At 50.9% G+C, this 25961-nt stretch overlaps 8 protein-coding genes across 10 annotated transcripts; 3 read left to right on the top strand and 5 right to left on the bottom strand.

The window, feature by feature from the left end:
• Positions 1–6108: 6108 nt before the first annotated feature.
• tif35 (translation initiation factor eIF3 core subunit g) lies at positions 6109–7213 on the bottom strand (the record flags this gene model as incomplete). The annotated part of the gene is made up of 4 exons (XM_046091554.1): positions 6109–6161; positions 6238–6409; positions 6492–7122; positions 7197–7213. The coding sequence occupies 4 exons, from the start codon at positions 7211–7213 to the stop codon at positions 6109–6111; spliced, it is 873 nt and encodes a 290-aa protein (XP_045947531.1).
• A 3578-nt stretch (positions 7214–10791) lies between these two features.
• Positions 10792–11796, top strand: LDX57_009815 (uncharacterized protein; the record flags this gene model as incomplete). The annotated part of the gene is made up of 2 exons (XM_046091555.1): positions 10792–11329; positions 11378–11796. The coding sequence occupies 2 exons, from the start codon at positions 10792–10794 to the stop codon at positions 11794–11796; spliced, it is 957 nt and encodes a 318-aa protein (XP_045947532.1).
• A 264-nt stretch (positions 11797–12060) lies between these two features.
• FCY21 (cytosine permease) lies at positions 12061–14450 on the bottom strand. Of its 2 annotated transcripts, XM_046091557.1 has the most exons (3): positions 13772–14450; positions 13471–13687; positions 12061–13407 (listed from the first exon to the last, which is right to left on the bottom strand). In XM_046091557.1, exons 1-3 carry the CDS (start codon positions 14003–14005, stop codon positions 12305–12307), a joined length of 1554 nt encoding a protein of 517 aa, XP_045947533.1. In that variant the 5' UTR covers positions 14006–14450; the 3' UTR covers positions 12061–12304. The 2 variants fall into 2 exon arrangements, with proteins under 2 accessions (XP_045947533.1, XP_045947534.1); XM_046091556.1 differs by having other exon boundaries at positions 13471–14450.
• A 1656-nt stretch (positions 14451–16106) lies between these two features.
• On the bottom strand, positions 16107–17406 carry LDX57_009818 (nitronate monooxygenase; the record flags this gene model as incomplete). The annotated part of the gene is made up of 4 exons (XM_046091558.1): positions 16107–16397; positions 16453–16954; positions 17028–17289; positions 17394–17406. 4 exons carry the CDS (start codon positions 17404–17406, stop codon positions 16107–16109), a joined length of 1068 nt encoding a protein of 355 aa, XP_045947535.1.
• Positions 17407–17659: 253 nt separating this feature from the next.
• Positions 17660–19928, top strand: FOL1. 2 transcript variants are annotated; one of them, XM_046091559.1, is made up of 5 exons: positions 17660–17859; positions 17935–17957; positions 18090–18424; positions 18483–18691; positions 18754–19928. In XM_046091559.1, the coding sequence occupies exons 1-5, from the start codon at positions 17759–17761 to the stop codon at positions 19733–19735; spliced, it is 1650 nt and encodes a 549-aa protein (XP_045947536.1). In that variant the 5' UTR covers positions 17660–17758; the 3' UTR covers positions 19736–19928. The 2 variants fall into 2 exon arrangements, with proteins under 2 accessions (XP_045947536.1, XP_045947537.1); XM_046091560.1 differs by having other exon boundaries at positions 17660–17957.
• A 93-nt stretch (positions 19929–20021) lies between these two features.
• GLO3 (ADP-ribosylation factor GTPase-activating protein) lies at positions 20022–22366 on the bottom strand. Its single transcript, XM_046091561.1, has 5 exons — positions 22206–22366; positions 21998–22133; positions 21744–21927; positions 20572–21678; positions 20022–20515 (listed from the first exon to the last, which is right to left on the bottom strand). Exons 1-4 carry the CDS (start codon positions 22269–22271, stop codon positions 20886–20888), a joined length of 1179 nt encoding a protein of 392 aa, XP_045947538.1. The 5' UTR covers positions 22272–22366; the 3' UTR covers positions 20022–20515; positions 20572–20885.
• Positions 22367–22575: 209 nt separating this feature from the next.
• Positions 22576–24053, top strand: tim21. The gene is made up of 5 exons (XM_046091562.1): positions 22576–23078; positions 23142–23326; positions 23380–23434; positions 23487–23586; positions 23646–24053. The coding sequence occupies exons 1-5, from the start codon at positions 22788–22790 to the stop codon at positions 23729–23731; spliced, it is 717 nt and encodes a 238-aa protein (XP_045947539.1). The 5' UTR covers positions 22576–22787; the 3' UTR covers positions 23732–24053.
• Positions 24054–25956, bottom strand: LGD1 (mandelate racemase/muconate lactonizing enzyme family protein). The gene is made up of 3 exons (XM_046091563.1): positions 25702–25956; positions 25539–25643; positions 24054–25479 (listed from the first exon to the last, which is right to left on the bottom strand). Exons 1-3 carry the CDS (start codon positions 25744–25746, stop codon positions 24172–24174), a joined length of 1458 nt encoding a protein of 485 aa, XP_045947540.1. The 5' UTR covers positions 25747–25956; the 3' UTR covers positions 24054–24171.
• Between the last annotated feature and the right edge of the window lie 5 nt (positions 25957–25961).

Here is a 25961-nt window from a genome sequence, read left to right on the forward strand (position 1 = left end):
CCAGAGGAAATGAAGCATGAACCTTCCAGGAGAATATTGTTGCATTAACCGAATTAGCGCAGGAAAAGAACTTGGACCCTGTCAAAAACGTTGGAGAGACACGGCATTGGTCGAATCCGATGTTACATCCCTTAAATCCAAGGCCAGGCAGTCTCAGAGCTGCACAAACTCTGAGTAGTCCCGAGTGGAATGCATTCCAACTTTAGCATGATTCAAACAAGGCGCTTGACCAGCCGAACCGTTCTATACAGAATGATTGCCAGCATAGTCAGCTGTCTTAGCGTGAACACCCGGCCCACGGCAAAGTGCAGCATAACAAATTAAGATGGCGCTAGAAAATATTAGTGAGCGACGATCACCGGCCCCGGCAATCCCGTGCAGGCCTCCAGTCCCATGATGGGGGCTGTCGACACTACTGAGCTTGGGCAGCCGCAGGTGGCCAATAACTATGCCAGCGACGGAAGAACGGTCTATGTTGAGTGCTAGACTGCTAGGCAGGGGTTGTGGACCCGTAAGAAGAACCCATGTTCTAGACGTGACGCCTCTTTGGGGCCGTTCCAAAGAAATTTCGGGGGCTCGAGGCACGAGCATCGGCTCTCGCATGAGGGGGAGAGATCAGGCGATCGACGGTTTTGATCCAACAGTTGTCCTTTTTTTTTTTTTTTTTTTTTTTATGTTTTCAGCCGTTGTTCGCTCACCGACAACAGAGACGAAAATACATCATAGACAGAGTACCGAATGAGTTAATGCAGCTTGTACAATGTCGGTACACGGACTTTGTCGTGTCGGTAACTTTGAGCACCCCCGGGAAATAATGATCCTGTCTCCCTTCTCTCCACATAAGTCCCAAGTAGAGGATGGAGGAGTGGACCAGTAAGCAAGAGCGTGTGGAGAAAGGTGTTATTTTTTTTTCTTTTCTTCTTTACACAGCATAATTTCCAGAATCGAGCTTTAAGGCCCACCGACTCGGGAGTGGGACAGCACAAAGAAAGCCGGCCGAATCTTAGATGGCCTTTTCATCTGCTTGATTTCCCAGCAAGAGAAAAAGAGTGGAGCGACCGCCCAGAAATTCTTTATTTTTCTTTTTCTCTCTGGGTGGATCATCTTGTGGCTGAATGATCAGCTAGGCTTGCAGGAAGCTAGTTGGTTGAATGCGATATGCACGGTGCTGAAAAGAAGCCAAGGCACCATCATTGGCAGAAGGCCGGAGGGTAGATCCATCCAAGACCAGGCCTCTCAAGGCAGTCAGTACCTACTCAGTACAGAACACTCCGTATGGAGCACAGGCTGGCGATTGGAGGGGCCCCATGTTGTGCAGGGCACATCCGCGGGATGCACCGCGAATCCCATCGTAACCTTGGACAGGGGTGGTTCAGGGAACGGTGGAGGGAAGGTTGCATTTCAGACTAAGGGAAACCAATAGGCGTGATGCTTAGGAAGATTCCAAGAAACAAACCCATAGTGGATGGAATCATATAATCTTCATGGAATATTGGGTCCCGACAGAGCCAGAGGCAGCCAAGAGAAGATGGACTTTTGAAAGCGGTGATGGTGGAGGAAGGAGAAAGATGTTTGTTGTTCGGACTGAAGTTGGCCGCCTCCCAAGAACAGATGAAAGAAAGAGAGCACGTGCATTCGCTGTAAACTGAAAGTGGACTAGCGGCACGGTCGATAGTGCGTGACCCCCGGGCGCCCTAACTCACCCATGTCACGATGTACCTACATTGAGTGGATAACTGCCATGATCACAGATCACTAATTCGAATTAGAACTAGCCATTGGTCTGCCAGCTAGTCAACTACCGGGATGATATCGAGCTACTATCAGGCTGTCTCATTAACGGAACCAGTCAACATCCCGCACTACGTAAAGTTTGACTACCCCCCTGCTCGCATTCTGTTTTCATCCATCGCCCGTTTAATTAAATGGCTCATATAGGCCCGGGATCATGTAGTATTATTGTTATATCACAGGGCAATAATAGCCAAAGCAGGATGTATATTCTGGGTATTATTAGTAGCGCCTACCTCCTTTTTGTTCATGATTGATCACCGTTATCAAATATAAGCTTCCTCGTTGGTTACATGTTTCAGAATGCCCCAACAAAGTTTGACTAGCTTGCTGTCTACCATAGACCCTCGTACCTACTCAAGAGGTGCCGAGCTCTCTAGCAGGCTGCGTTGTCGCGCACACGACCAAGTCCCTCCTCGCCCCCTTTATTTTCTTTGCCTTCCATTTCCTTGGCCCTACAGGTGCACCTTCGCCCCTGCTTGATTAGGGCGATTACTGTAGGTGTGGTAGGGGTAGGGGTAGGTTAGGTTAAGGTTCACGCAGTGCTGTGTTGCTCGATTTTTCGGAAAATGCGTTGGCTCCCTTTATGATTATACTAATTAATATATTATGATCTCTTCGATCCGACTAACAGGGCTAACAGCGGCCTAGCTCCAGCTGGAATTCTCCCGATTGCCTCTCTTGACCCCTTGGAGTTAAACGGCCTTTCAATCCAGCCCTCCATCATTGCGCCGATCCTGGCTTGCTGGTCGGTGAATTTTCCCTGACAGACCCTCCTGTACCACCACGGGTTAAATTAACTTTTCCTCTTCTTCCTAGTTACCGTTCACGGACCCTGGGACATGGTCTGACTACAAGAGACAGATAAAAAAAAAATGTAATTCGATCTGCGGCTGGCCGTCGATCACGTTTAAACCAGAGTGCGAAGGAGAGGTGTGGACTTGAGTCAGGGTGGAACAACGAGGCTGGGGAGAGAGTCCAGCTGGGTGTCCAGAACATTCGGTTCCTATTTCTGGGACCTTTGCTCGCTTGGAACCCACGTACTGAACAGTGTCGTTCTAGATCGTCAGATCCGGCCGCGTACCATCATGGTGGATGACTCTTCCCACCGAGCTGGTTATCGCCCCTGGCACACAATGGCCAGGGCCCGTTCTCCGGCTTCGAATCATGCTGGCGTAGTACACCCGACCGAAAGCTAACGGACTCTGATGGTTCTGGATGCTTTGTCTTAAATGACACTCAGGGATATATACTCTACATGAGTACATTCAAGCCATCAGATTGAGTCCGCGGTTCGCTGTCATGCCTTCCTACACTAACCCTTACAGTCCCGATACGTGGTCGATCAGCTGGAATGTCTCTGAGCAGATATGTCCTTGACAAATATTTTCAGGAAAAACAAAAATAGAAACAAGAAACCTCAACTGCCTTCTCGCCTCCAGAAATGCAGATGCCTCGTGACAAACCGAGGCGGGCTCAAGCTCGTCAACCAACCGTCCGCCATGGACCTGATTCGACGTGATTCAACGGGATTTGGCTTTCTTGATCGGTCTCACCTGTGCAACTGACATGGTGAGAACCTGGACAATCGCTGCCAGATAGCGACAACTTGGTTCAGGGCATTGGCCTTTTGGCTTTGCAGCGCTCGGAATGGAAATTCCAGCCGGAAGAATCAAGTGTCGATGTTTGTCGTGTTTCGCTGAGAATGCCAGGGACCTAAGCTGACGGACTGCAGTTTCTCCTGCTGATTCCAAATAGATAAAATACATGCAGATACTTAGCCGGGTCTGATGGGTACATACAACGTACAAACAGGCCGAGATTCTCCAGTCCGCATGAAGCGGTCGGAACCATTCCTCTGCACCGGGGGGGATCGACGACGAGAACTGCTTTTCTCCTCGAATCAATTTCCACGGCCATCCATGGTCCGCGGACATTCCACCCCAGAGCTGACATCGCGTACTTCGCCATGTGGAGGGCGCCGTCGAAAGGGAGCCGGCAGTCAGCGTCCACATCGGTTGATACCAAACGAGAACGGAACAAGAGACGCCACCGACCCAAGTCCAAAGACCGAGGATACCGGATGCCCATTTCACTCGTGGATGACATCTGCTGTCACACGAGGGGACGAAACTCGGTCTTCGTGTGCTCAACCCCGGCCGATAGCCTTGACGAGTTCCAAGCCGGTTTATCCTACGCTACACAGAGGACCCCTCCGTGATGGCAACCCTATTCCTAGCTTCCTCTGCAATGTAACGGGGGGCAGGAGACAAATAGATGCTTATTGTTCTTCTCTCTTTGTTTGGATTTGCTTTTTCCTGTTTTCACTTTTAGTTTTATACTATTTTATTTATTTTCTGCCTGGGGTATTTCGTGTTCAGGTTTCCCTCCAATCCCCAGATATCTTTCTTCAGGGTTTCCACAGCCCGTGTTCTCCCCGCCATTGGACCTGGCCTAATCGATATTTGTGCATCGTCGACGTCGGGTGTGACTCTCGGAATGATGCTACCATGTTACCACATCATGCAAACTTCGCTTTCTCCTAGCCGGGGCAAACTTGGGGGGAGAAGGTCTAGATGGAGCCATTGGGTCGGAGGACGAATCTATTTTCCAGGAACAGTAGATACTCTCCCCCTGTTCTGTCCCCAGGGCAAATATTCTTCTGGCTTCCTAGATATTCCGATCGACGAGCAGAGTAGAAGATTCGTTACTGGGAAGCACATGTGAGTGATTTTTGCTTTTCACGTATTCCACCTCTTGAATATTCTCTTTTCTCTTTTCTCCCTCCCCTTCCAACCAACGGCATGAATCAAAATCCGGAGATCTCGGACTTGACCGAAACCTCATCCGTGGCGGAGTGGATCAGCCCAAGAGATGATTGACGTAGGAAACCGGACTGACTACCTAGCTAGGGAAATGTGGGATGTTTAACTTTGGTCCTAGTCAAGAACGATAGTTGGAGTCATTATCAGCCTTCTTTGCATGATGGGGGGAGAAGGAAGGGTCCGATGTCTGACCCTTAGAGACGGAATGCAGTGCACACCATCGTCTGGACCCGTCTTACTCAGGTAACAAACCCACAGTGCCTAACTAGGTAGGGTTTGTCTCCGTCTGTCAGATTTTCCCTACCTGACCAGGCCGAGAGATGACAGATGAGAATGGATGGTGTGGATGGAGTATCGTGTGCTCCAAATAACGCTCTCGCATGACTGTCTGTCTAGTACTATACTGTGAGTTTGATGCATGAATCCCAATGGGTAGGAAGGTTCTGTATGTATATGTGTATGTATGTAGAATCTCTACCGTCAAGGAAAAGTGGACTCTTCACCCACCCATCCACCCTCACCCTCTGTTATCTTACACATAACCTCTCAGATCTACACCCTACGCAGACAAAAAGTATACCTACCTACCCTACCCACTCACCTACCAGATAAGCAATTTTCCCAAACCATCAGCAACAGACACGAAAGCCTCTCCCCGAGAGATAGAACTCTATCAAAATACGGTAGCCTTGAGACAATCCATCCATCCGACCCAGGCCGATGCGAAGCGCCAGCAGGCCCAGAGCCAGCAGAGCCAGAAGTAAAGACAAGACCCTTGCATGGACAACATTCCTCGAAACTTGTTCTTCGTTCTTTCGTTCTTCTTGCGTTCGATTTCTTGCGTTGGTTTGTTCAATCTATCCATTCATCATGAGCGGTCTTCGCGCTGCCCCCCCGTGTTCTACGTTTTCGTCTTCGTCTTCGTCTTCTACTTCTTCTTGTTGGTTCTATGACTCAGATAAGCATGCCGGGCTTTTCAGTTATGTATGTAGATGGGGGCTTTGGGGGTAGGCTGGTCTCGGAGATTACCGAGACAACACCGTAGAGATATTGTGTAAGGTGGGGGGGAGGCTGTTCCCCTCGTATCCTCTCTTCCTTTTCCTTATTTCTTCGTCTTTCTTTTTTTCTCTAAGATCGTAGGTATATTGATGCAGTAGATATATAGATAGGGGGAAAAGTGCAGCACGTCAAAGATCAACCCTCTAAAACCGTTGCTTTTCTTTTGTATAAAAAAATCAAGCGAAGTAAATGACACGTTTGGAGTGGGATAAAAAAAAGGGAAGGGGACCTTTTTTCAGTATTCATCATTATTGACCAGATCATACAATACAAAGAAAAGATCGACCCTTAGTCATGAAGGAAGCCCGCCCTACGGGCGAATAAAAAAAAGAAGTTGATCCAAAGTTGTGTCGTGAAGCAAGATAAGGAGATGCGAGAGAGGAAAAAAAAGGAAAAGAGAAGATAGGCGGGAAGTGAGAAGTGATTTTTTTTTCTAGGTGGCACGCTTGGCGAACTCGACGCGGAGAATGAGATGGCGATAACCGACTAGAAAGGAGGGAGAGAGGTGGGTTAGTTTTGCTTGCACGAATTGGAACAAGGTGGGAAGATAATGGGTACGTACAGCCGTCCATCTTCTCGCAGGCGCGAGCAGCGTCGCTCCGATCCGCGAAACTGATGAAAGCGAAGCCCTTGGCCCGCTGGGTCTCTCTGTCCCGGGCCAAAAACACTCTGGTGACACGACCGAAGCGCTCGAATAGATCCCGAACCTCTCCCTCCTCGGCCAACTCGCTCACCTGGAGACCAAAAAGTTAGCACGCAAATTTTCTTCGCGTTCCGCAGAACCAAAGACACCAGGGTGTTCTGCAGGAGACTCACGTTCGTAACTCTCAGCGTCGCCAGATCGTCCTTCTCGTACTTGCCAGCCATTCTCTCGCCGCCAGCAGCAGCACCCTTCCGCAGATGGGGAGGCACGTAGCTGGCATTGCTGGCACCAAGACCACCAGCAGCGGGAGAATCCTCGTCTCCGCCCTCGGCGCCGGCGCCACCAGAGGGCTCGTCGACCGGAGCCATGGTGTCCTTGAAGGGACAGCGAGCAGTGAAATGCTCTCCGCTGCAAATACGACACTTGACCTTCTTGTCCTTGAGCTGGTCCTTGATGCCGCCCTTCTCGCCGCCGGCCTTCTCCTCCTCCGCGGCCTGCGCCTTCCAGTTGATGCTGGGCCGGAACACGATGTTCTCGCCGACGGAGGTGGTATCGAACGAGGGTCCGGCAGGGTTGCCCTTCTCCAGACCGAATTTGTCCCAGGCGCGTCGCTCAGCGACCCGGGGGTTCACATGTTCGCGGACAACGGTGGTTTTGATGCGGCGGGTCACCTTGACCTTCTTGTTGTCGTCGTTGAAGCGGTACGAGATCACCGTCTTGGTGCCATCTTTGTTCGTCGTGACTTGTTGCGGGGGGAGAGCGGAGGGGTCATCGAACTCCTCGTCGTCGGCCCAGTCGGCGCGGCTGGAAAGAAAAAAATTTGTCAGAAAAGGGGAGAGACGGACGTGCGCCGCATTTTGGGACCACTTTTCACTTACTTTCCTAGTTTGGACATTGTGATCTGTGGTGATGTGAAATCGTTGCTGATTTTCTCGGATTTCAACGAAACGGCGATTCTGGTTGTGGATTTGTTCGGCGCGGCAAATTCCCTGTGGCGCAGGCCCCTGTGGCTGGTGTATCCGGACCAGCCCGGTCACGTGTGTCTGCCCTGACTAGGAGGACGGCATCTTTGTCCATACTCCCTATGTTGGACACGAATCTCATCTCCGTTGATTATTCTTTGATATATCAGAGATATTGTATCGAAGATTCCACCATTGTATCGCAATCGACGTATCGAATGGACTGAGATAACTGCTAGCATAGAATATTAGACGAGCAACATTCGCGAAGCATGAAGAGACGAAGCAATTCAACGAAAGAATAAACACCCTTTTTTTCGGACTGCTTTCCAATTGACCAAGATCATGTGAACCAAAAGATATTGAAAAAAAGTAACCAAAAGATGTCATAACATTGAAATAACAGTCGCCGCCCCAGCAAAAACAATATCCTAGAAAAGCCCTAATCGTTTCGTCCTTTGCGTTTGCCACTCTAAAAGAGGACAAATGCGACTTGAAAAACCAATCGTGGGGGAAAGGTTCTCTCGAGTTATTAATGAACAGTAGCGAGAAGGTTGAAGCAGAATAAATCCAGAATAACTCCTACATGAGCTTAGTTATCTTGAACACTCGGTCACATCGAGTTAGACAGGGAGGATTCACGTACAATGAGTAGGGGAACATCACAGCATCACAAACGTAGGAGCGATGCAGATAGACTTAATTTGCCCTGGTCAATTCTGACAATATTTGCCAGGTTTTGTAGTGTCGAGAGCAAAATTGTGATATGGTCATATGTCTGAGCCAGACGAACTGGAACATCCACTTGATGTTACCCACATCTCAAACATATTCCACAGTCACACTACCTTGTTTCCTGCCTTCATACCAAAGTTCATATCGGCAGTGTGCAGAATGATAAAATGCGTGGATTTCAAAGGAAATTTCGTAGTAATACCTTCTATCTGCACCTGCACAGATAGGTATCCGGCTTCTCTGTAATTGATCCAGTCTGGGATTTAAAACAGCATGTTCCTTCATTCCTAGTACACGCAGAATATGAGTAACTTGCCCGGACGTGAACATGACTGGATTACTTACGACGATTGAAATATAAGGCCTGTGTGACGGCGTCCAGCTCATATAGCCTGACTCTGATTGAACCAAAAGTGCCGTCGCTAACCAGTTGTCGCCGAGACCATCGAGTCACAATGGGCGTTGTCTCGTTTATTTGATCCCCCTTCTGTCACGTTAATGGCCAAAGTCTTACAATAAGCTTCTTCTAGGGGTCGTACCTTTTTGGCGAACCAAGACATAACATCGATACAATAATGCCCCTCAAAGTCAGACCAGTAGCTGTGAATGTTAGACCCCATACCTGGATTGGTCTAATAAGCACTCACCTCCTAGACTCTTTATGCAAGCTCACGTCAAATATTACTGAGCATATCAGGCCGTAACTTTTTCTAGCCATGCGTGACTCAATGAGTGTCTGGGGGGCCAAGGACGAACTGTCTCCTAAAGTCTTTCTCAAAGCCCCTCTAACAACTGCTGTCCAACCATCGACAGGGGCAAAAAGTTCGATACTCGGTGCAAATGATTCACGCAGATATTTGCGTAGATAGGGACTCTGCCCAAACCCACCAACTAGGATAATTGTCTTGACCTGCTTTCTAGAGGTTCTGATCTGGCCTTTCACGAGGCTACGAACCTCTTCAAGAACGGGCAAAAATATTTGTGCCATTTCCTCTCCAGTCACTCGAAGCCGACCTCGACTAACTCCAAGAACCTGGTTGTCCGGTACCCCAGGAACAGGGATCATGGTATTACTCCTAACATCTCCAGCGAATTTTCGTTTAGTAACCCATTCGAATCGTTGCATTGCATCCCCAAGGGAGTCGCGACCCCATCCGGGTACAGAAGATAATCGTTCTTCCAGAAACTTCTCAAAGCGCCGATTAAGGAAACTGCTGCCGCAAAGAGACCCATCTCCAGGTGCTGCCTCCTTGAGACGTAGGGTGGGGCGTATTTCAAGGATGGAAAAAGTTATCAGGTCACAAGTACCTCCTCCGGCATCTAGTAGTACCACCACATCGCCGACTTGTAGCTTATGCGGATTTGAAAGTGCATGTACTGCAGCTGCTTCAGGCTCCGAGATGATACTGAGCTCTGAAGCTTGGCCAAAGCCTGCCTCTTGTGCGCAATTGAGTGTCGCAACTTTAGTCTTTTCTGACCATATTGCCGGGACCGTGAAAACGAATTGTAAATCCTTGACCTCAAGCGATCTCGATATGTGTAATCTTAAGGTCTCGATGGTATGCTCTCGTAGATGACGGAGGTAATCAGTCACGGCCTGCTCAGGCGACGAGTGATGCGGAATTGGGCCTTTACGACGGTCATCGTAAGTCTCAGGAAATCTTAGACTAATCTTGTGTTTCTGATCAGGGGCAAGTTCAAGCTTTAGCCATTGGATGCGTGGCATGGCATCTTCTATCTGGAAGCCCCAAAAAGAGCTTGGTACAGACTCTCCATACGTATAGGCAAGCTCGCTCGGTACTTTGTCGCTTGTCATTCCATCAAAGGAACCATCCTTGTTTTGGGGCCAATTATTTATGACGTGGTGTCTGTCGGGCTAGAATTCGTCAGTATGTATCAAAAAATGCAATCTGATTTCTAGACCACTTACATTGTCTATAAGAGCCCATGCAACACCCGAGAAGGTTGTACCAAAATCCAAAGCAACGAAGGCCTTCTTTCTAATGGCCAATGCATTGACCATTTTGGTGTTCTAATAGTAGGCTTAGCTGGTTGATCGTAATTAGGCTTTAGTACTTTGGTTGCTCGCTGACACAGTGTATCCTGAATGTGTTTTTCTAGCGGCTGGAATGTGTATGGGGTTAGAATGAAGTTGAAATGATATCAGGGCATCAAGTGTTGATATAGTCAGAGCTGAGTAATCCCAATGAGACGACTTTCTTCTCGGGATGGTGCAAAGTAGAAGTGTAATTGTGCAGTGAGGTCTATCACTTCGAGTAGGTGTGAGTGCGAGGGTTAGAGATAGAAGTCAAGATGAAAGATGAGTGATAGCCAGGTAGGAAGTATAGTACTGATAGAAGGTGGGGTATAGAAGTAAAGGTGAGGTCTAAAAAGAACAAGGTGCGAGGAAGAGTTGCCGTGAAGTACTTCGAGTGATGAAAGGCGGTCTTCGAAACTGGAAGGAACCCAACTTCTTCAACTCGTGACTCGCTATCACTTTTGTTTCTCGCCTCTGTTTTATGCGTAGGGTATAGGAAGACAACTGATTCTATATCCCTTGTCTTTCTTCGCCTCATCTGATCATCTGTCATCATATCTCCGAAAGCACAAAACTACGGATCTCAGAGGAGCGAAAAACGAAGCCACCGAAGTGAGTGCACTTTCTCTTCCAGATGCCATTCGATTTATTGACGGTCTTTTAGAGCGGAGCTCTTACCCAGCCTACGACTCATAGCCCAAAAATCTCATACTTGTGTTCCGGGAAACCACCGCCAAGATGCATGCCGCCGAAAGCATTTGGCAGGCGCTCAAAAGCGTCGCGTCTTGGCTACTGGAAGTTCCAAAGTACATTTGGAATTTGCTAGAAAAGTCCACCGAGGAAATACACAAGACGGACCAGCCGCTGAAGGATGCAAACCAGCACATCCAAATGTTGGAGGCTGAGCTCCAAGCCTGTCAAATGCGCCTGTCCAGATTCATACCAGACTATCAGCTTTCCGACACGACCATTCGGGAGAAGGTTATTGAACTTCAAGAAAGTGTGTCAAATTGGGCTGAGGAATTTCCTAATGATGAAGATTTCCAACATTCATTGGACTTGGCCTATGGCAAGTTCCAGTTTCCTAAAGGGACCAACACCTGGGGAATGGAATACCCAGGGTGGCTTTTCGTTGCACAGTCAGAGATCTTGATAAGCATAACTTGGTGGCACATTTGCCAAACGCTATTCATGCCTCTTGTTATTGCATCCTCGGATGATCTACGTGTTTTGCAGAAACTCGACACGGGTATTACCAAAATTGACCCGAAGAAAGGTATGTAAAAGACCTTCAAAATGAAGATTTTCGAACTAACTTCTGTAGATCAAGAACTCGTCAATCTATGGAGATCGGATACAATTCGAGCCTATGTTTCGGGCCAACAACAGCAGGATTATGTGCAGATGAAGTGCTCAAAACTGAAAGCGAAGTTGCGCGAGATATTTGGTTTCTTCGACTTCCAATTCGAATTTGACGAAGACCACAAATTCTCGAGCCTCGAAGAGCAGATTCTCATCCCGGCCGCGGAACTTGCTATAGAATTGAGCTGCTCTCCGGAGAAGTACAAATGGCTTTGGCGTATGAACAACTTCCCGGGTTGTATTGTTCGCAAAGGACACCTAGACTGTTTTAACATCATGGACGTTGCGACTCATAACAAGATTTCGAAAAATAAATACAACCATGTGCACGAGACTGCAGAAATCGGAAAACTGCTCCTCGTCATGTTTCCTGCACTGTAAATACGTGGTCAGAAGGGAAAGCACGACATTCTGATCGAGAAAGCCACTATTCTTATTCGCGTCAACTCAGACCTGCCTTCAGTTACGGTTAAAGTTGACGATACTCAGCGTCCGGCATGAAGCCTGGTGTGGGTGGATTCTTTGGTCAGCGTCTTTCGATGAGCGGAGATGGTTGGTCTCGTGCTGCTATTGATCAGGTTGGGGGGGGGTGTTATCATTTTCGATCGGTTTTGCGACGGGAACGTTTTAGTCGAGGACCAAGTTGATGATTTCGTGCTTCAATTTCGTTCTTCTTTTTCAAAAAGTTTTGTTTCCATGACATGAACTTCAGATTCAGTCGATTCTCATTGAGTAAATGCATCATTGGCATCAATTAAACATCTATTTACAGTCCCAGTCACATAACCCTAGCGCGACATTTCCACATGAAACTATGCAATAAAGCAAATGGCCGAATATAACAAAACAATCTATATATGCATAAACGAATCCTGCAACAAAACCCCATTTACCGACCAAATATCCTTATCTCGATGGGCCGTAATACCATATACGACACCGAGGCGAAGGCGAAGGCCAGTTCGAAGCCAATGTCACCGCCAGAGGGGACTTTGCCCGCATGTAATGCAATGGGTCCCACCCACCACGACTGGCTCATTCCGGTGATCATGCCGGCAACGCCGAACCCAAAAGCAAGGGCAGCGGCAATGCCAGGGGGCAGCTTGTCGGGCTTGTCGTATATCTCAATACGGTATCCCGAAAAGCCTCGCTTGAAGACGAAATGGTCGGTGAGGGAGATGCCCGAGTATATGGCAAGCCAGTATGCGATAAAGTTCATGAAGTTTTCCAGAATCGTTTCAAAATAAGAGTATCCTGGAATTCCAATAGCAATCGAGGCGCAGGAACCCAGAAACACCCAGATGAAACGGGGAACTTTCGGGGAGTACCGAGTCAGAACCTGAAGGGTAAGAGCGACAGAGTAAATGTTGGGACAATTGTTGGCGATGATGGAAAGAGCAAGAATGACCAAGCAAAACTTTCCGAAACCGCCAAGCGGCTCGAGAACGGCGTTGAGCAAACCGCCATTTCCGGATGTCGAATAACCCAACTGATATTTGTTGTTGCCGTCGTCGATGGACGTCGCGGTCATGATCGCAATACCCAGCATCTGGGTGAAGAGCAGAGGAAGGATGAGTCCGGCCCAGGCGGAGAAAAAGATCTTGCGGCGACTGCGGTTGGCGGGCTGATACACGGTGTAATCAGCAGCATAACTGGTCCATCCAGTAGCGAAGCCGTATACAGTGGAGCCAAACGACAGACAACCCCCAATCTCAGATGTTCCAACCCCCATCGGGATATTCCTGAAATCTCCGGAATGGGCAAACATCCCGAACACAATCATGAAGACGATGAACGTGGGGATCCAGCTCCAATACTCATACATATGGACCACTTTGTATCCTGCGAACGTGACGAAGAGGGTACAGAAAGCTATGATGAGGATACCCGCAAATCCCGGCACGTCACTGTTGACCGCGTTCAAGAGCTGGGCACCTACAATGGAGTTGGCGGCGGACCAGCCCACACAAGCCAACACATTCAGACAGGCAACTGAAAAAAGAGAATGTAAGCATTTGTCTTTCTTGGAGAAACAGTTATCGGTTAGGTACTTACTAAATTTGGTTGCCCACCAACCGAACCAGAATCTTGAGAGTACCATTTGTCGAAGACCGAAGGGAGGACCGAAACACGAAAAGAAGCAGACGGTCATGATACCCAGCAGGTTGAAGAAGAGGCAGACCAGGATGGCATCAACGAAGCCGAGTTTGAAGAGGGATTTCCCGAGGACACCGATGGCGAAAGAACTGACTACCATGTTGGCCGCCAGCCACTGCGACGGGTCAGTTGGGAGGGCATTCTTGTCATGCCAGGCAAAAGCCGGCGTCAGACAAATGCAATAAGGCTAGAAACACACCATGCTGCCAATATTGAAATAGGACGTGTCCGTTTGCTCTTCCGCCGGTACCCGTTCGATACCGCGCTGCTCGATGTTGAGCTTTCCTGCCAGTCGTTGCACCTTTGCGTAGAGAGAGTCGCCATAGGCAAAACTCTCTCCAGGAACAGCTCCATCGCTACTATCGTCGGCGGGGAGCTTGGCCACCTGAGGGGCCTTTTCGAGGTCGGGGTCACTGCTACTGCCCCCAAACATCGCGTCGAGATCGGGATCCGACAGAACCGTGTTTCAACGATTGTATATGGGTGTCGGCACGAAAATCCCCACCAGTGAAGGAGGAGACTTGGGGAGACGGAATGGATGGACGAGGCAATTGAGCGAGCTCACAACGACCACGAAGGGTACTTCGAAGGAGGGGGAAAGGGAAAGGGACGGAGGAGAAATAGATGGTGTCTCACATGGTTCTTTTTTCTTTCTTTCTTTTCTTCGACAGAGGGGAGGAGGGACAGCTACTAATAACTACCAGCTGGAAGGCTGGAACTAAGACAAATTCTGTTCCGCACAGTCACATCCTTCCGACGGCCCACAGTGGGAGCTGACCCGATCCAGCAGGAACCACCAGTCGGAGAATGACCGCGAGCGCGTATCTTCGGACTTGTCGCGTGTGCCGACTTTCTCCCCGAGTCAAGCCTTTTTTCTTTTTGTGTTCGTTTCGAGAATCCCAACGGGCCCGCCTTGGCTAAGTTGGCTACGTTGGCTAACCCTAACGGACTCACGCTTGTCCCGCTTTGGGTCGTGGCCGGCCCCATCCGGCCCCATCCCGACTCCCTGATTCGTCACTAGCGTTTCGACTTGGAGGGCCAAGCACCACATGGGCTGGATCGCACCTGCCCTGATTGGTGCCGGTCCCTGACAGACGCAGGTGGGCCCGTGGCGATTTTTACTTTTTGATAAGCCTTTCGTCCATGATAGGCAACTGCAGATATGTTATGATAACAGTGCACGTCACTGCTGCGTTCATGGGATATCTCGAAAATTCCCTACTATCTCTCCTATCTTGGATCTGAAATCATCTTCCATTGGAAGTCTGGATACCGGTCATCACCGATAGACAACTTTTTCACCCTATTCAACATCCATCGCTGGCCGATCGGGGTAGATCCCTACACAACGGGCCAAACTCCTGCTTGTAATTCGCAAAAACCAGTGGAATGATATTATATAGTTTACTGTGCCTAGGTAAAGGGCGTTATATAATGAACACTATTGAATATCTAGCCATTGCGTCCCAATATATGTTGTCTGCTATCATCGCATCAATAACATCTTTAGTCTATATATTGTTCCACCTCTTAGATTCAATCTCCTGCCCTCCTACCTAGAAAATTGTCAAGTTCCCCAGGAACTCAAACTACCCCACGCTATCGGAAACCTACGCTGCCACGAGGATGAACAAGATCGGGCCTCGCCGCATTGCCCCCTGCAACTGCAACACCACTATCAACCAAGCTATGGCGAAGTTTCGGGCTTATGCAGGTGCCAATCTTCCCGCAATATGAAGGATCAATATGGCTGGATTCTCATTGGAGCTTGCCGATGATAGAGGATGGACGTTCTAGTCTCAATTCGGACGTAGCTGATTCTTGCGATAAGGGAAACCAGCTTTATTGGGGTGATGTCATTAGCATGGAGATAGTGATTTGTTTGGCGTATCTTCTTTTTAATGGCACTGGGTCTGAAGCCGCGCGGGTGAACAATATATACAAAGTGTTTGTGTCCACTCCATAGCTCCTTCACTACATTTCGTAGGCGTGCTGCTCGCAAAGAAAACTGTGGGTTATAAAGATGAAATAATTCAACTAATCGAGATCGCCAAGATGCTTGTCGTAGGGAGAAGAGGCCTCTCAGCTCCTGCATACATGAAATGACCACTGGTAGACAATCGGCGAAATGCTTGGCATATTACACCTCAGGCACTTGATGTGACCACATGCTCTTCCGTACCTGCCGAACAGACCGAGCCATCTGCACGTGATGTACCATGTCCAAAGGGGGTTGCTAATTCCCGACAGAGGCTGCGTGTTTGTTCTCGAACTTGCGTCTCTCGGAATAATAATTGATTCAAGCATGGCTTTCTCCTTCCATAAAACAGGAGTGAAGAGCTACTCATATCTACAATTAACTCAGACCCAGACGCGTGGTTGAAACTAAATCAATATTTTCTATCAAAAGAACAATCAATGATATAATTTAGAAAAAGCAAACGCTGCAACCCACGGTCATAGAACATCATTGGAATATGCATCAAAATGCTCCCGACCCCAATCCCGAAATGAAAGTGGAGGTATCAAATTATTTACAGCTTAGCAAGCATCTTGTTGCCCTTCTGCAACAGAGCAGCGGCATCCGTGACGAGTTCGTCAACAATAGCCTTGGCAGGCTTCTTCTCCGACACAACGGCGGCAACCTTGCCCATCAGGAAAGGACGAGCATTGTCCAGGGTCTCATCATCAACATCGTCGGGCAGGTTCTCGAAGTCGTGCTCGACGGGGATGATACCCTTGGCGGTCAGTTGCTTGATCTCTTCCTGGCGGTTCTCCTCCCAGTTCTTGATGTATTCATTGTTGCGGACACGCAGGGGACGGCCCTATGAATAGTTAGCGCATACTCTTCTATTTCGCTCGTAGCTCAGAAAGACTTACGGTGAAGATGATGGTGCGAACGTTATCCTCAAACCCGGCGGTACGGACAGCCTCCTGGTGAGCAACGGGGGCACCGGCCTCGTCGGACAAGATGAAGCGAGTACCAATCCAAACGGCAGAGGCACCAAGCATGAGAGCAGCGGCGACCGAGTTTCCGTTGAACAGACCACCAGCAGCGACAACTTGCACGGGAAGACCGGTCAAGGGACTCTTCTTGCCCTGGCAGAGCTTGGCAACGGTGGGAATGAGAACGGTGGTCGGGACATCACCAGTGTGTCCACCACCCTCACCACCCTGGGCGCAGATAATATCGGCACCGGCATCAAGCGACTTCTGGACGTGCTTGGGGTGACCAATCATGTTCATGTACAAGATACCGGCGCTGTGGAGACGATCGACGACATGCTTGGGAGGGATACCGACGGCAGAAACGAAGAGCTTCGCGCCGCTCTCAATGATGATATCAACGAGCTCGTTTAGCTTGCCCTTGGTGTAGTCGTAGCTGATGAAAAAGAACGTATTAGCATCCATGATTCTTGCTCCGACAAGACGGTTGCTGCATGAGGGATTCTTACTTGGTCTTGCGTGCGCTTCCTCCGACCTGGGGAAGCAGAAGGTCAACACCGAAGGGGGCGTTCTTGTCGTTCAGATAGCTCTTGAGCTCGGAGATCTGTTCCTTAAGCATCTCAGGGGTGTAGCCGACACCACCGATAACACCGAGACCACCAGCGTTGGTGACCGCAGCGGCCAACTTAGGGCCGGCGGCCACGTTCATACCTGCCAGCAGGATGGGGTGGTTGATCTTGAGCTGATCAGTGAGGGTAGTGCGGATTTGCTCTGTCAAACTTTGAGTTAGAGGGAGTGTCCTCGACAGGCTTTGGGGTCACGCGCCCCGTTCACATGCGGAGAGGCGTGCGGAGGGCGTGGGTGGAAATGCTTACGAGGAGAGGCCATGATGGAATGCGAAGATGGGTATACTGATGAAAGAAGGAACAAATTTGATATTGACAGATAGGAATAAGGTATTGGAAAAAAGAGAGAGGTGTCAGAAAGTGTGGGGAAAGAAAGACAATGGGTTGATTCTTTATAGGGAGGCCGAGGGACCGAGGGCGAAGAGCGTCAGCCAGAAAAGCCTCGGTCCAACATTTGATTTGAGCCAGAAATTCCCCGGAGTTTGCACTGCCGATGACTAACCGCGCGGGAACTGGTCACGCCCCGGTCAGCTGATCCCGCGTCTTCCGCGCGGCAACTTTTTTCCACATGACGTAGTCGACAGTCGCATTCTCGACCATTTTCGTAGTCAGAAATGGGTTCCGGCTCTCATCTATGGCGATCCTCCAGTGCGGGTCTTCTGCACCTTCCTGCTCATAGAAGGGCCTGCGGATCACTTCCAAGAACCGTCAAGAGGTAGGTCTTCGGAATAGGAACGCGTCTGTCCTTGACCCCTCCCCCGCCCTTGCTTCTATATTAACATCTGGATAGAACCCTCTATACCTCTCAGTCTAGTATGTTCACTTGATCAGCGCTTGAGACCCTACTGTGCAAGCTCTCCTTGCATGCATAATTTCACTCTGTTCAAACATCTGCCATTGGCATCTATCATCCACCCATCTGACGAAACTAATCTGTGCAATCAGCGACCCCATCGACTAGTTCTCTTGACAGACGATCATTCTCCAATTCTAATGCACCTACGTCCAAGAATGGGCCTCTAAAGCCATCCGTGCCTACCCGAGGCTTCTCCAATGGCTTAATAGCGCCCTCCAATGCCAGGATGAGCTCGGTCGAGACCCCCGCCCACCGAGCTTTCATAGCTCTGGGAAGCAACATGGGTGATCGAGTGGAAATGATCGAGGCGGCCTGTCGAGAAATGGATCGGGCTGGAATCAGAGTGAAAAGGACCAGCTCACTCTTTGAGACGGCGCCGATGTACGTTCTCGACCAGGATGCGTTCATGAATGGCGTTTGCGAGGTTTGTTTCCTGTCTCCCAGTCAAGCTCGTCCGTGCACTGGTCTTGACAATGAATCAGGTCGAGACCAGCCTAGAGCCCCTTGAGCTGCTAGACGCCATTCAGTCGATCGAGATTGATCTGGGAAGGAAGAAGTTGATCGACAAGGGTCCCCGATCCATCGACCTAGACATTCTGCTCTACGACCAGCAAGTCTTCTCCCACGAGCGACTCAACATTCCGCACAAGTTGATGCTCGAAAGGGACTTTGTTCTACGGCCTCTAAGCCAGTACGTGGAGTCCTTGATATGATCATCAAAAAGAATCACAATCTAACCGAAAACACCGCCAGACTCATCCCTCATGAACGCCCTCCCTTCCCTGGTCACGAAACCACTTACCTATCCCACCTGAACTCTCTCCCTCCGCCAGACCCCACCCCCGTATCAACAACCTACATCTCCAAAAGCTTCCCTACCTTACACTCCACCGACCCCCGCCGTCCCACCCACGTCATGGCCATCCTCAACCTCACCCCCGATTCCTTCTCCGATGGCGGCAAGCACTTCTCCTCTGACTTCTCCACCCTCACCACCACCGTCCGCCAGTTCATCGCCGCCGGCGCTACCATCATCGACATCGGCGGAGAAAGCACACGCCCAGGATCCGAACCCGTCGGCGAAGCCGAAGAACTCGCCCGCGTCATCCCCGCCATCCGACACATTCGCACCTCGATCCCCGAAGCCGCCAACATCGCCATCAGCATCGACACGTACCGCGCGCGCGTCGCGGAGGAAGCCTGCGCCGCCGGCGCCGACATCATCAACGACGTCTCCGCAGGCCTCCTGGACCCAGACATGCTACCCACCATGGCACGCACCGGCAAGACCGTCATCCTCATGCACATGCGCGGCACGCCTTCCAACATGACCAAACTCACCGAATACCCGAACGGCGTCATCCACGACACCACGACCGAGCTGCACGAACGTCTCGCCGCCGCCGAAGATGCCGGTATCCGACGCTGGCGCATCATCCTCGACCCCGGGCTCGGGTTCGCGAAGGGCCAGGCCCAGGATCTCACCATCTTGCGGGACCTGCAGAAATTCCGGACGCAGGAGAGCGGCCTCGAGGGCCTCCCGTGGCTGATGGGCCCCAGTCGGAAGAGGTTCATTGGACGGCTCACGGGCGTCGAAAAGGCCAGTGAGCGTACCTGGGGCACTGCGGCCGCCGTGACGGCTAGTATTGCTGGTGGTGCGGATATCGTGCGCGTGCATGATGTCAAGGAGATGTGGCAGGTCGCGAAAGTGGCAGATGCTATATATAGAAGTTGATTTGGGGTGTTTGCCCCCTCGCTCTCTCGCTCTCTCTGCTGATGTGTGCGCTTTAGAAGATGAAGAAGGGAACTGACGTGATACGATGATTCAACGGGTCAAGACTTTGCATATTTTCAACAATATCAAGATAACTATATAAATAGACTAGTGAGAAACTGGCTTCTTTTAATACACAATTACTATGAAGTGGTATTAGACATTCATGCTGCAATTTACAGTATAGATCTAGCAACCCCCAATCTCCGACACAGGAAGTACATAAAAAGATTTAATTTAATGATTCGTTTAATTTTAAAACGACAAAGAAAACAACTCCTAACACGACCTAACCTACTTATTTCGAAAGAATATACAGGAAATCGTCAGGGATAGGAAAGAGACATGAGCAAAGGGGAATGCCAATTTCAAAGTTTTCAATTAACTCAAAACCACAAAGGCAACTAACAAGGGGAATGGGAATAAAAAGTAAAGGCAACCGACTTGAACATGACTGGATCAAGTCAGGACGGAGAGATGTTCTAGATCTTAAACTCTCATGGGACCGCTTCTGGTGAAAGTGGTTATGTTTGTCGGTTGCAGTCGGTTGCATTGGATTGAGAATGTAGGCTGAAGTGGGGGAATACGAATGAGAACGCCGTGTATGACTCAAAAAAGAACAAGAGAGCTGTGGGTAGCACGGATGGGAGAAGAAGAACATCCAAGTAAGCGATATTGTGGGTGTGGGTTTTATAACGCGAATGGGAACCATTTAGCTGTTCAAATAGCTGCGGATAGCGCCTAGATCATTGTTAGTTTTGTCCAAGGAAATCAAAACGACAACAGGGCACACCAACCTTGCAGTTTGACGGCTCCATCTCCAACGATCTGAGAGAGGTTTTCTAGGTCATCACCGGCCGTGATGCCAAAGCGGCGAACAAAGTCCTTTGCGGCACCTTCCAGGTCTCCGTAGGTATCATCTCCGGCAGGAAGGTCGTCTTCAGGTCGGCCAAAGTAAGAGTTACTAGAAATAGCAGTGGCACCATCGAAGTTGCGCAGGCGCTCCTTCGCCTCCGCTTGCGCGTTGGGATCGAATCGTTCCCGCCCAAAGAACTCGTCCGACGAGATACCCTTCTGGGTGCCGAATCGATCCTTGGCTTGCTTAAGTTCTTCATCTGCATAACTTCGTTAGTATCGAGCTTAGACCAGCCATATAAAAAGCAGATAACCTACCATCAGCAGCCGTTCTGGTGGGACCAACCGACCCAAAGCCCGGCTTCTTGGGAGCAGCAGGCTTCGCGCCGACAGTTTGACCAAACCCAAGACGTCCAATGCCCATGCCAAGACGCTCCACATCGTTGGAGTTCCGCTCCTGGGAGCTCTTAGTGGCGCCGAAGCCGCCCTTGTTCGGACTGATCGGTGTCGGGGACGCAATGGCGGTGGCTCCTGTGTTTGCCGTCTTGTTCTTGGCATCAGCCTCGGCCTTTTCGGCCTCGGGGTCATAGCCAAGTTTCTCGATGCGCTCTGCCTCCTCCTTGGCTTTCCGCTCTGCCTCGTCGAAATCGATAATCTCCGCGGCAGCAACCTTCTTGGCCCCGAGTTTAGGAGCCTTCTTGGCACCCAGAACGCTGCCCTTCTTCGCAGGACCCGTCGACGAAGTCTTGCGTACAGAGGCGCTGGCCCGGATAGCAGCCGGAGCAGGTGAGGAGTCCTTATCGGAAGCCGAAAGCGGGGACTTGGAGCGAGCGCCGTTGGCATTGGCAGCGGCAGCGGTGTTCAGGAACGGGGTGCCATTCCGGCTGACAACTGGAGGGGTGCCGGTGCGGGAGGGAGGATTGCTGGGGCGCTTAATGGAGGGCTTGTCCCACGAGGAAAAGAAATCATCCTCGTCGGCAGCAGGGGTGCTAGAGCCGTTCGACGAAACGCCGGCGGGGACATCGGTGATCTCCACTTCTTCGGGGTACCTGAGGGCGAGAATGCATGGTTAGGTTCACGAACTGCGAAAAGAAGGTCGAGATGCGGCACTGACAGTTGAGCATCCTGCGCGGCCCGTCTCTTCAATTCATCCTTGTACTTAACGGCGGCATTGCACGTGTACTTGACCTTGACGTCCTTGCTGGCGAGAGCGGCAGATCCGCCATGCGATTGGAAATATTTAGTGGCGGACTCGTTACCGCCGACTTTCATAAGACGGAGCTGCTCCCATTGCCATTCTGTGGATCGCAAATTAGCATCGCATTGGAATACCGACTGGGGAGGCACGGGGGTGGAAGAGACGCATACGGTCGAGGTTCGTGGAACGAACAAAGGAAATGTGGACACCCAGGTTACGATGGTTGGCGGAGCAGTCCAAGCAGAGGTAGATACCGAACGGCACCGACGACCAGGTGGGATTCTTGGAGCCGCAATCAAAGCATATCTATGCAGCCATACCAACCGTCAGCATAACGACGCTCTAGTGACCCAGCGGGGAGGGGTTAATTTTGCGCACCTTGTTAGCGGGTTTGAGTTTGAGTTTCTCAAAGATCTTCTGAGACTCCGCCTTGGAGGCACTCATGGCGACGAGTGGGAGAGAAAGAAGGACCCGAAATAAAGGAGAGAGACCGTCACGCAGACAAGACAGGAAGTCGAGGGAGGGAGGAAAGAGGATCCAAAATGCATTCGGGAGAGCGAACGTGGTCGGAATCGGTTTGGAACCGGGCCGTGGCTTTTGCAATGGGAGCGGGTATTTTTCACTCAGATCCTCCTTACTGGGAGGCCTCCACCAATTTGCTTGCCGCCCACAGCCTCAGCCCCGTATTGCAAATACACACACGGCGAGCCGAAACTTTCAGGCAGCGGCTGAGGGCCTGAACCGCCAGGCCGCGGTGTCCACGTGACCCACCCTTTCCCCACATCTGGAAATGGGCGGCGAGCGACGCTTCGTTTCTTCGGCGGTCGCTGCAAATTTCCGGGTCTCGCGCGCGGCCATCCAACCTGCTTGCTGCCATCTTTCCATGCCCCCCACGGCTGCGCGACCTACTACTGCGATTCAACGCGAACCCGGGTGACGCTGCGGTCAGCTGTCGTCGTCATGAATCCGTCTCTTCGATCCAGCCCTGCCTTTTCGAGGGCATCCTCTGCCCTGGCCCTGCGTTCTGCTGGTGGTCTTCCCCGCACGACGGACCTGGCTCGTCGGTATGCGACCCAGAGCGATATGGGTCGGGGTGCCTCGGGGCCTGCGACGCCCCGGAGAAGGAACGTTACCGTCCTGTCGGACGACGGGCGATACGAGTGGGGGGAGCTGAGCGGGCGGGAAAAGGCCGCTCGGGCAACGCAGCAGTCGTTCAACTTTGTGGTGGTCTTGGCGGGTGCGGTGTTGACGGTGAGTGGACCTGATACTTTCTGATAGGGCGATGGTTGGATGGGAAGCTGACCGGGTTGCTAGGGAGGAGTCTTCTACCTCCTATATACCGAGGTCTTCTCCCCGAATAGCAGGACGTGGCAGTACGAAAAGGCCGTCGAACGCATCAAGAACGACTCGCGGTGTACGGACTTGCTCGGAGATCGCAGGGAGATTACAGCTTTCGGAGAGAATACGGGGAGCAGGTGGGCGCGGAACCGTCCAATTGCGTATGTTCCCCTCATGTCTAGGGATGTGTCGACAACGCTGATCTGGTTTCTAGGAGCTCGATTGACAAGGATCGCTTGGGTCGCGAACACTTAAAGATGAACTTCCATGTAGGTTACTCGGCCCGGGTTTACAACTGGACGGAGAATTAACGGTGAACAGGTCGAGGGACCTCGCAACTCGGGCGTTGTCTTTGTGCACATGATCAAGTCTCATGACCAAAATGACTGGCAATATCATCTTCTTGCGTTGGAAGTGAACGGTTCGTTATTCAAGTTGGGTCTCGGATGTCTACTTTATACTAATTGGTTTCTGTTGTAGGTCACTCGCGGATTGTGCTCGAGCAGGCTCCTGAGAAACCAGGAGTTGGCAAAGCATTGAAGCTCCTCGGTATTCAGTGGCGTTAACTCACAACTTTATATACCACGGAAACTGTGTGCTGCATGGCGTACGCCACGAAGTTGGCATTACTTGTTCCGATAGCGGAACTGAGATGCCGAATCTGCTTACATTTGGCTGACGGGCAAGAATGTCGCCTAGTCAAACCTATCGCAGCTTTGGGGCCAGGAGACCAAGCTGCTGGTAAACCTAGAGAGCGGTCTGAAGAGGGGTGTCTTCTCTGACTGTCCTATCATTGTATCATAGTGTATTATTCATCAAGATGACTAGGTTATTTATCTACATAGCATATTTGCAATAGCCATTCAGTGCTTATGTCATGAACAAGATCATGATCCAGAATGAGACGAACAGTATCACCATTTTATTCAATACAACAGTATTAACAACAAAGAATTGACCTTCATATCACATCAAGCATATACATTAAACCACACAAGCAAATCCCTTATATCCGAGGCCCCTCCAGAATGGGCTTCGCGGCCTGTGACCTCCACCAGCTCTTGCCCTCCTCGCCAGGGAAGGCAAACTCATCCATACTCTCCGGCTTCATCTCCACGCTATATCCAGGCTCCAAGGGAGTCACATAGTATCCGTCCCGCACGCTAGACGGGTGCACGAAGTGCTCATGCAGATGGTCAACATACTCCAGCACACTCTTCTTGCCGCTCACCACCACGTAGTCGATGGTGCTCAAGTGCTGCGTGTATTCGGGCAAGCCCACGCCACCAGAGTGCGGCACGATAGGGACGCCGAACTTGCGCGCCAGCAGCAAGATGGCCAGGACTTCGTTGACACCGCCGACGCGGCAGGCGTCGGCCTGGAGCACGGTCAGGGCTCCTGCCTGCAGGAGCTGCTTGAAGACCACGCGGTTCTGGCACATCTCGCCGGTGGCAACGCCGATGGTGCCGTGGGGGGTGTTCTCGAGGGCCTTCTTGATGGCGGCGTGGCCGAGGATGTCGTCGGGGGAGGTGGGCTCTTCGATGAACCAGGGCTTGTATTCGGCGAGCTCTTGCATCCAGGTGATGGCTTCGGGGACGGACCAGACCTGTTTTGAGAAGCGTGCTTCGGTCAGTGGTCTGACATTTTCTCTTATGGGACGGTAAAGGTAGAAGGAGAAGGGAAGAGGAGTGGGAGGTGAAGTCCTTACCTGGTTAGCATCCACCATCAGGATGTTACCCTTGTCATATCCAATGGCCTCACGGGCAATGCTCAGTCTCTTCTTGTCATCCTCCAAGTTTCCTCCGACCTTCAGCTTGAAGTGCTTGTATCCCTGAGCGACGCTCTCACTCAGCAGAGCCCTCAGCTTGTCCTCGCCATATCCGAGCCAGCCAGCACTGGTCGTGTACGCGGGCACAGCCCGGCTCTGCTCCGCCTCCTTGATTCGCTCCTGCTTTCCGGACTCGACTTCCTTGAGCAGAGCGATGGCCTCCTCCGGCGTAATAGCATCGGTGATGTACCGGAAGTCAATGCAGCGGACGAACTCCTCGGGGCTCATCTCGGCGACGATGCGCCAGACGGGCTTACCAAGGGTCTTCGCCCACAGATCCCAGAGCGCATTGACGACGGCGCCCAGGGCGAGGTGGATCACACCCTTCTCGGGTCCGATCCATCGAAGTTGGCTGTCGGAGACCAGGTAGCGCCACGTCTTGCCCCAGTCGGCCGTGAGCTCGTCCAGGTCCTTTCCAACCACGAGGGGCGCCAGAAGGGAGATGGCGGAGCAGACGATTTCGTTTCCGCGGCCAATGGTGAAGGTCTGTCAGTGGATACGGTCAGTATCTGTGTAGTCGTGGGAAGGGACTTCTAGTCTCATACCATTCCATGTCCGACATGTGGCGAGTCCGTGTTCACAAGGCAGTAGGCGGCAGAGTAGTCACCCGCGGCGTTCATGGCATCGGAGCCAGTCTTGTCGAGGGAGGTCTGTTCTGGGTCAGCGACAAGATGCCATTACAGAAGTGTTTGAGCTCTGAGTCCTTACCGGAAACCTCACGTCTCTCGTGGTAAAACCTGTGATCTTCACCATGGTGGCGGGCGTAGAGTATCACGCGATAGAAATGTGTATAGAGATAGATTGGGATACTTTCGAGTGTCCTGCCGTTCAATGCGCAAAGACAACGATCAATGACCACGAAACTGCCACACGAAACACAGATAGAAGAGAAGCGAAGGACAGGAAAGAAAAAGGCGCAATCTTGACCCGGGAGGAAGAGAATAAATATACCTAAGAGTCACCCCTCA

Source organism: Aspergillus melleus, assembly GCF_016097325.1.
Source record: "Aspergillus melleus strain CBS 546.65 chromosome Unknown contig6, whole genome shotgun sequence".
In the NCBI taxonomy this organism is placed as follows: Eukaryota; Fungi; Ascomycota; class Eurotiomycetes; order Eurotiales; family Aspergillaceae; genus Aspergillus; species Aspergillus melleus.

What these genes read in the sequence shown, in the direction of transcription:
- tim21 (XM_046091562.1), top strand. Translation starts at nt 22,788, where the DNA reads ATGAATCCGTCTCTTCGATCCAGCCCTGCCTTTTCGAGGGCATCCTCT. An exon ending in GCGCGGAACCGTCCAATTGC is followed by an intron (nt 23,327 to 23,379) that starts GTATGTTCCCCT and finishes TCTGGTTTCTAG; the next exon opens with GAGCTCGATTGACAAGGATC. An exon ending in ACTTAAAGATGAACTTCCAT is followed by an intron (nt 23,435 to 23,486) that starts GTAGGTTACTCG and finishes AACGGTGAACAG; the next exon opens with GTCGAGGGACCTCGCAACTC.
- FOL1 (XM_046091559.1), top strand. Translation starts at nt 17,759, where the DNA reads ATGGGTTCCGGCTCTCATCTATGGCGATCCTCCAGTGCGGGTCTTCTG. An exon ending in CCTCTATACCTCTCAGTCTA is followed by an intron (nt 17,958 to 18,089) that starts GTATGTTCACTT and finishes CTGTGCAATCAG; the next exon opens with CGACCCCATCGACTAGTTCT. An exon ending in TCATGAATGGCGTTTGCGAG is followed by an intron (nt 18,425 to 18,482) that starts GTTTGTTTCCTG and finishes ACAATGAATCAG; the next exon opens with GTCGAGACCAGCCTAGAGCC.
- FCY21 (XM_046091557.1), bottom strand. Translation starts at nt 14,005, where the DNA reads ATGTTTGGGGGCAGTAGCAGTGACCCCGACCTCGAAAAGGCCCCTCAG. An exon ending in ATTTCAATATTGGCAGCATG is followed by an intron (nt 13,688 to 13,771) that starts GTGTGTTTCTAG and finishes GACCCGTCGCAG; the next exon opens with TGGCTGGCGGCCAACATGGT. An exon ending in TTGGTGGGCAACCAAATTTA is followed by an intron (nt 13,408 to 13,470) that starts GTAAGTACCTAA and finishes CTCTTTTTTCAG; the next exon opens with TTGCCTGTCTGAATGTGTTG.
- LGD1 (XM_046091563.1), bottom strand. Translation starts at nt 25,746, where the DNA reads ATGGTGAAGATCACAGGTTTTACCACGAGAGACGTGAGGTTTCCG. An exon ending in CGAGAGACGTGAGGTTTCCG is followed by an intron (nt 25,644 to 25,701) that starts GTAAGGACTCAG and finishes GACCCAGAACAG; the next exon opens with ACCTCCCTCGACAAGACTGG. An exon ending in CACATGTCGGACATGGAATG is followed by an intron (nt 25,480 to 25,538) that starts GTATGAGACTAG and finishes ATCCACTGACAG; the next exon opens with ACCTTCACCATTGGCCGCGG.
- GLO3 (XM_046091561.1), bottom strand. Translation starts at nt 22,271, where the DNA reads ATGAGTGCCTCCAAGGCGGAGTCTCAGAAGATCTTTGAGAAACTCAAA. An exon ending in TCGTTCCACGAACCTCGACC is followed by an intron (nt 21,928 to 21,997) that starts GTATGCGTCTCT and finishes TGCGATCCACAG; the next exon opens with AATGGCAATGGGAGCAGCTC. An exon ending in GCCGCGCAGGATGCTCAACT is followed by an intron (nt 21,679 to 21,743) that starts GTCAGTGCCGCA and finishes TCTCGCCCTCAG; the next exon opens with GTACCCCGAAGAAGTGGAGA.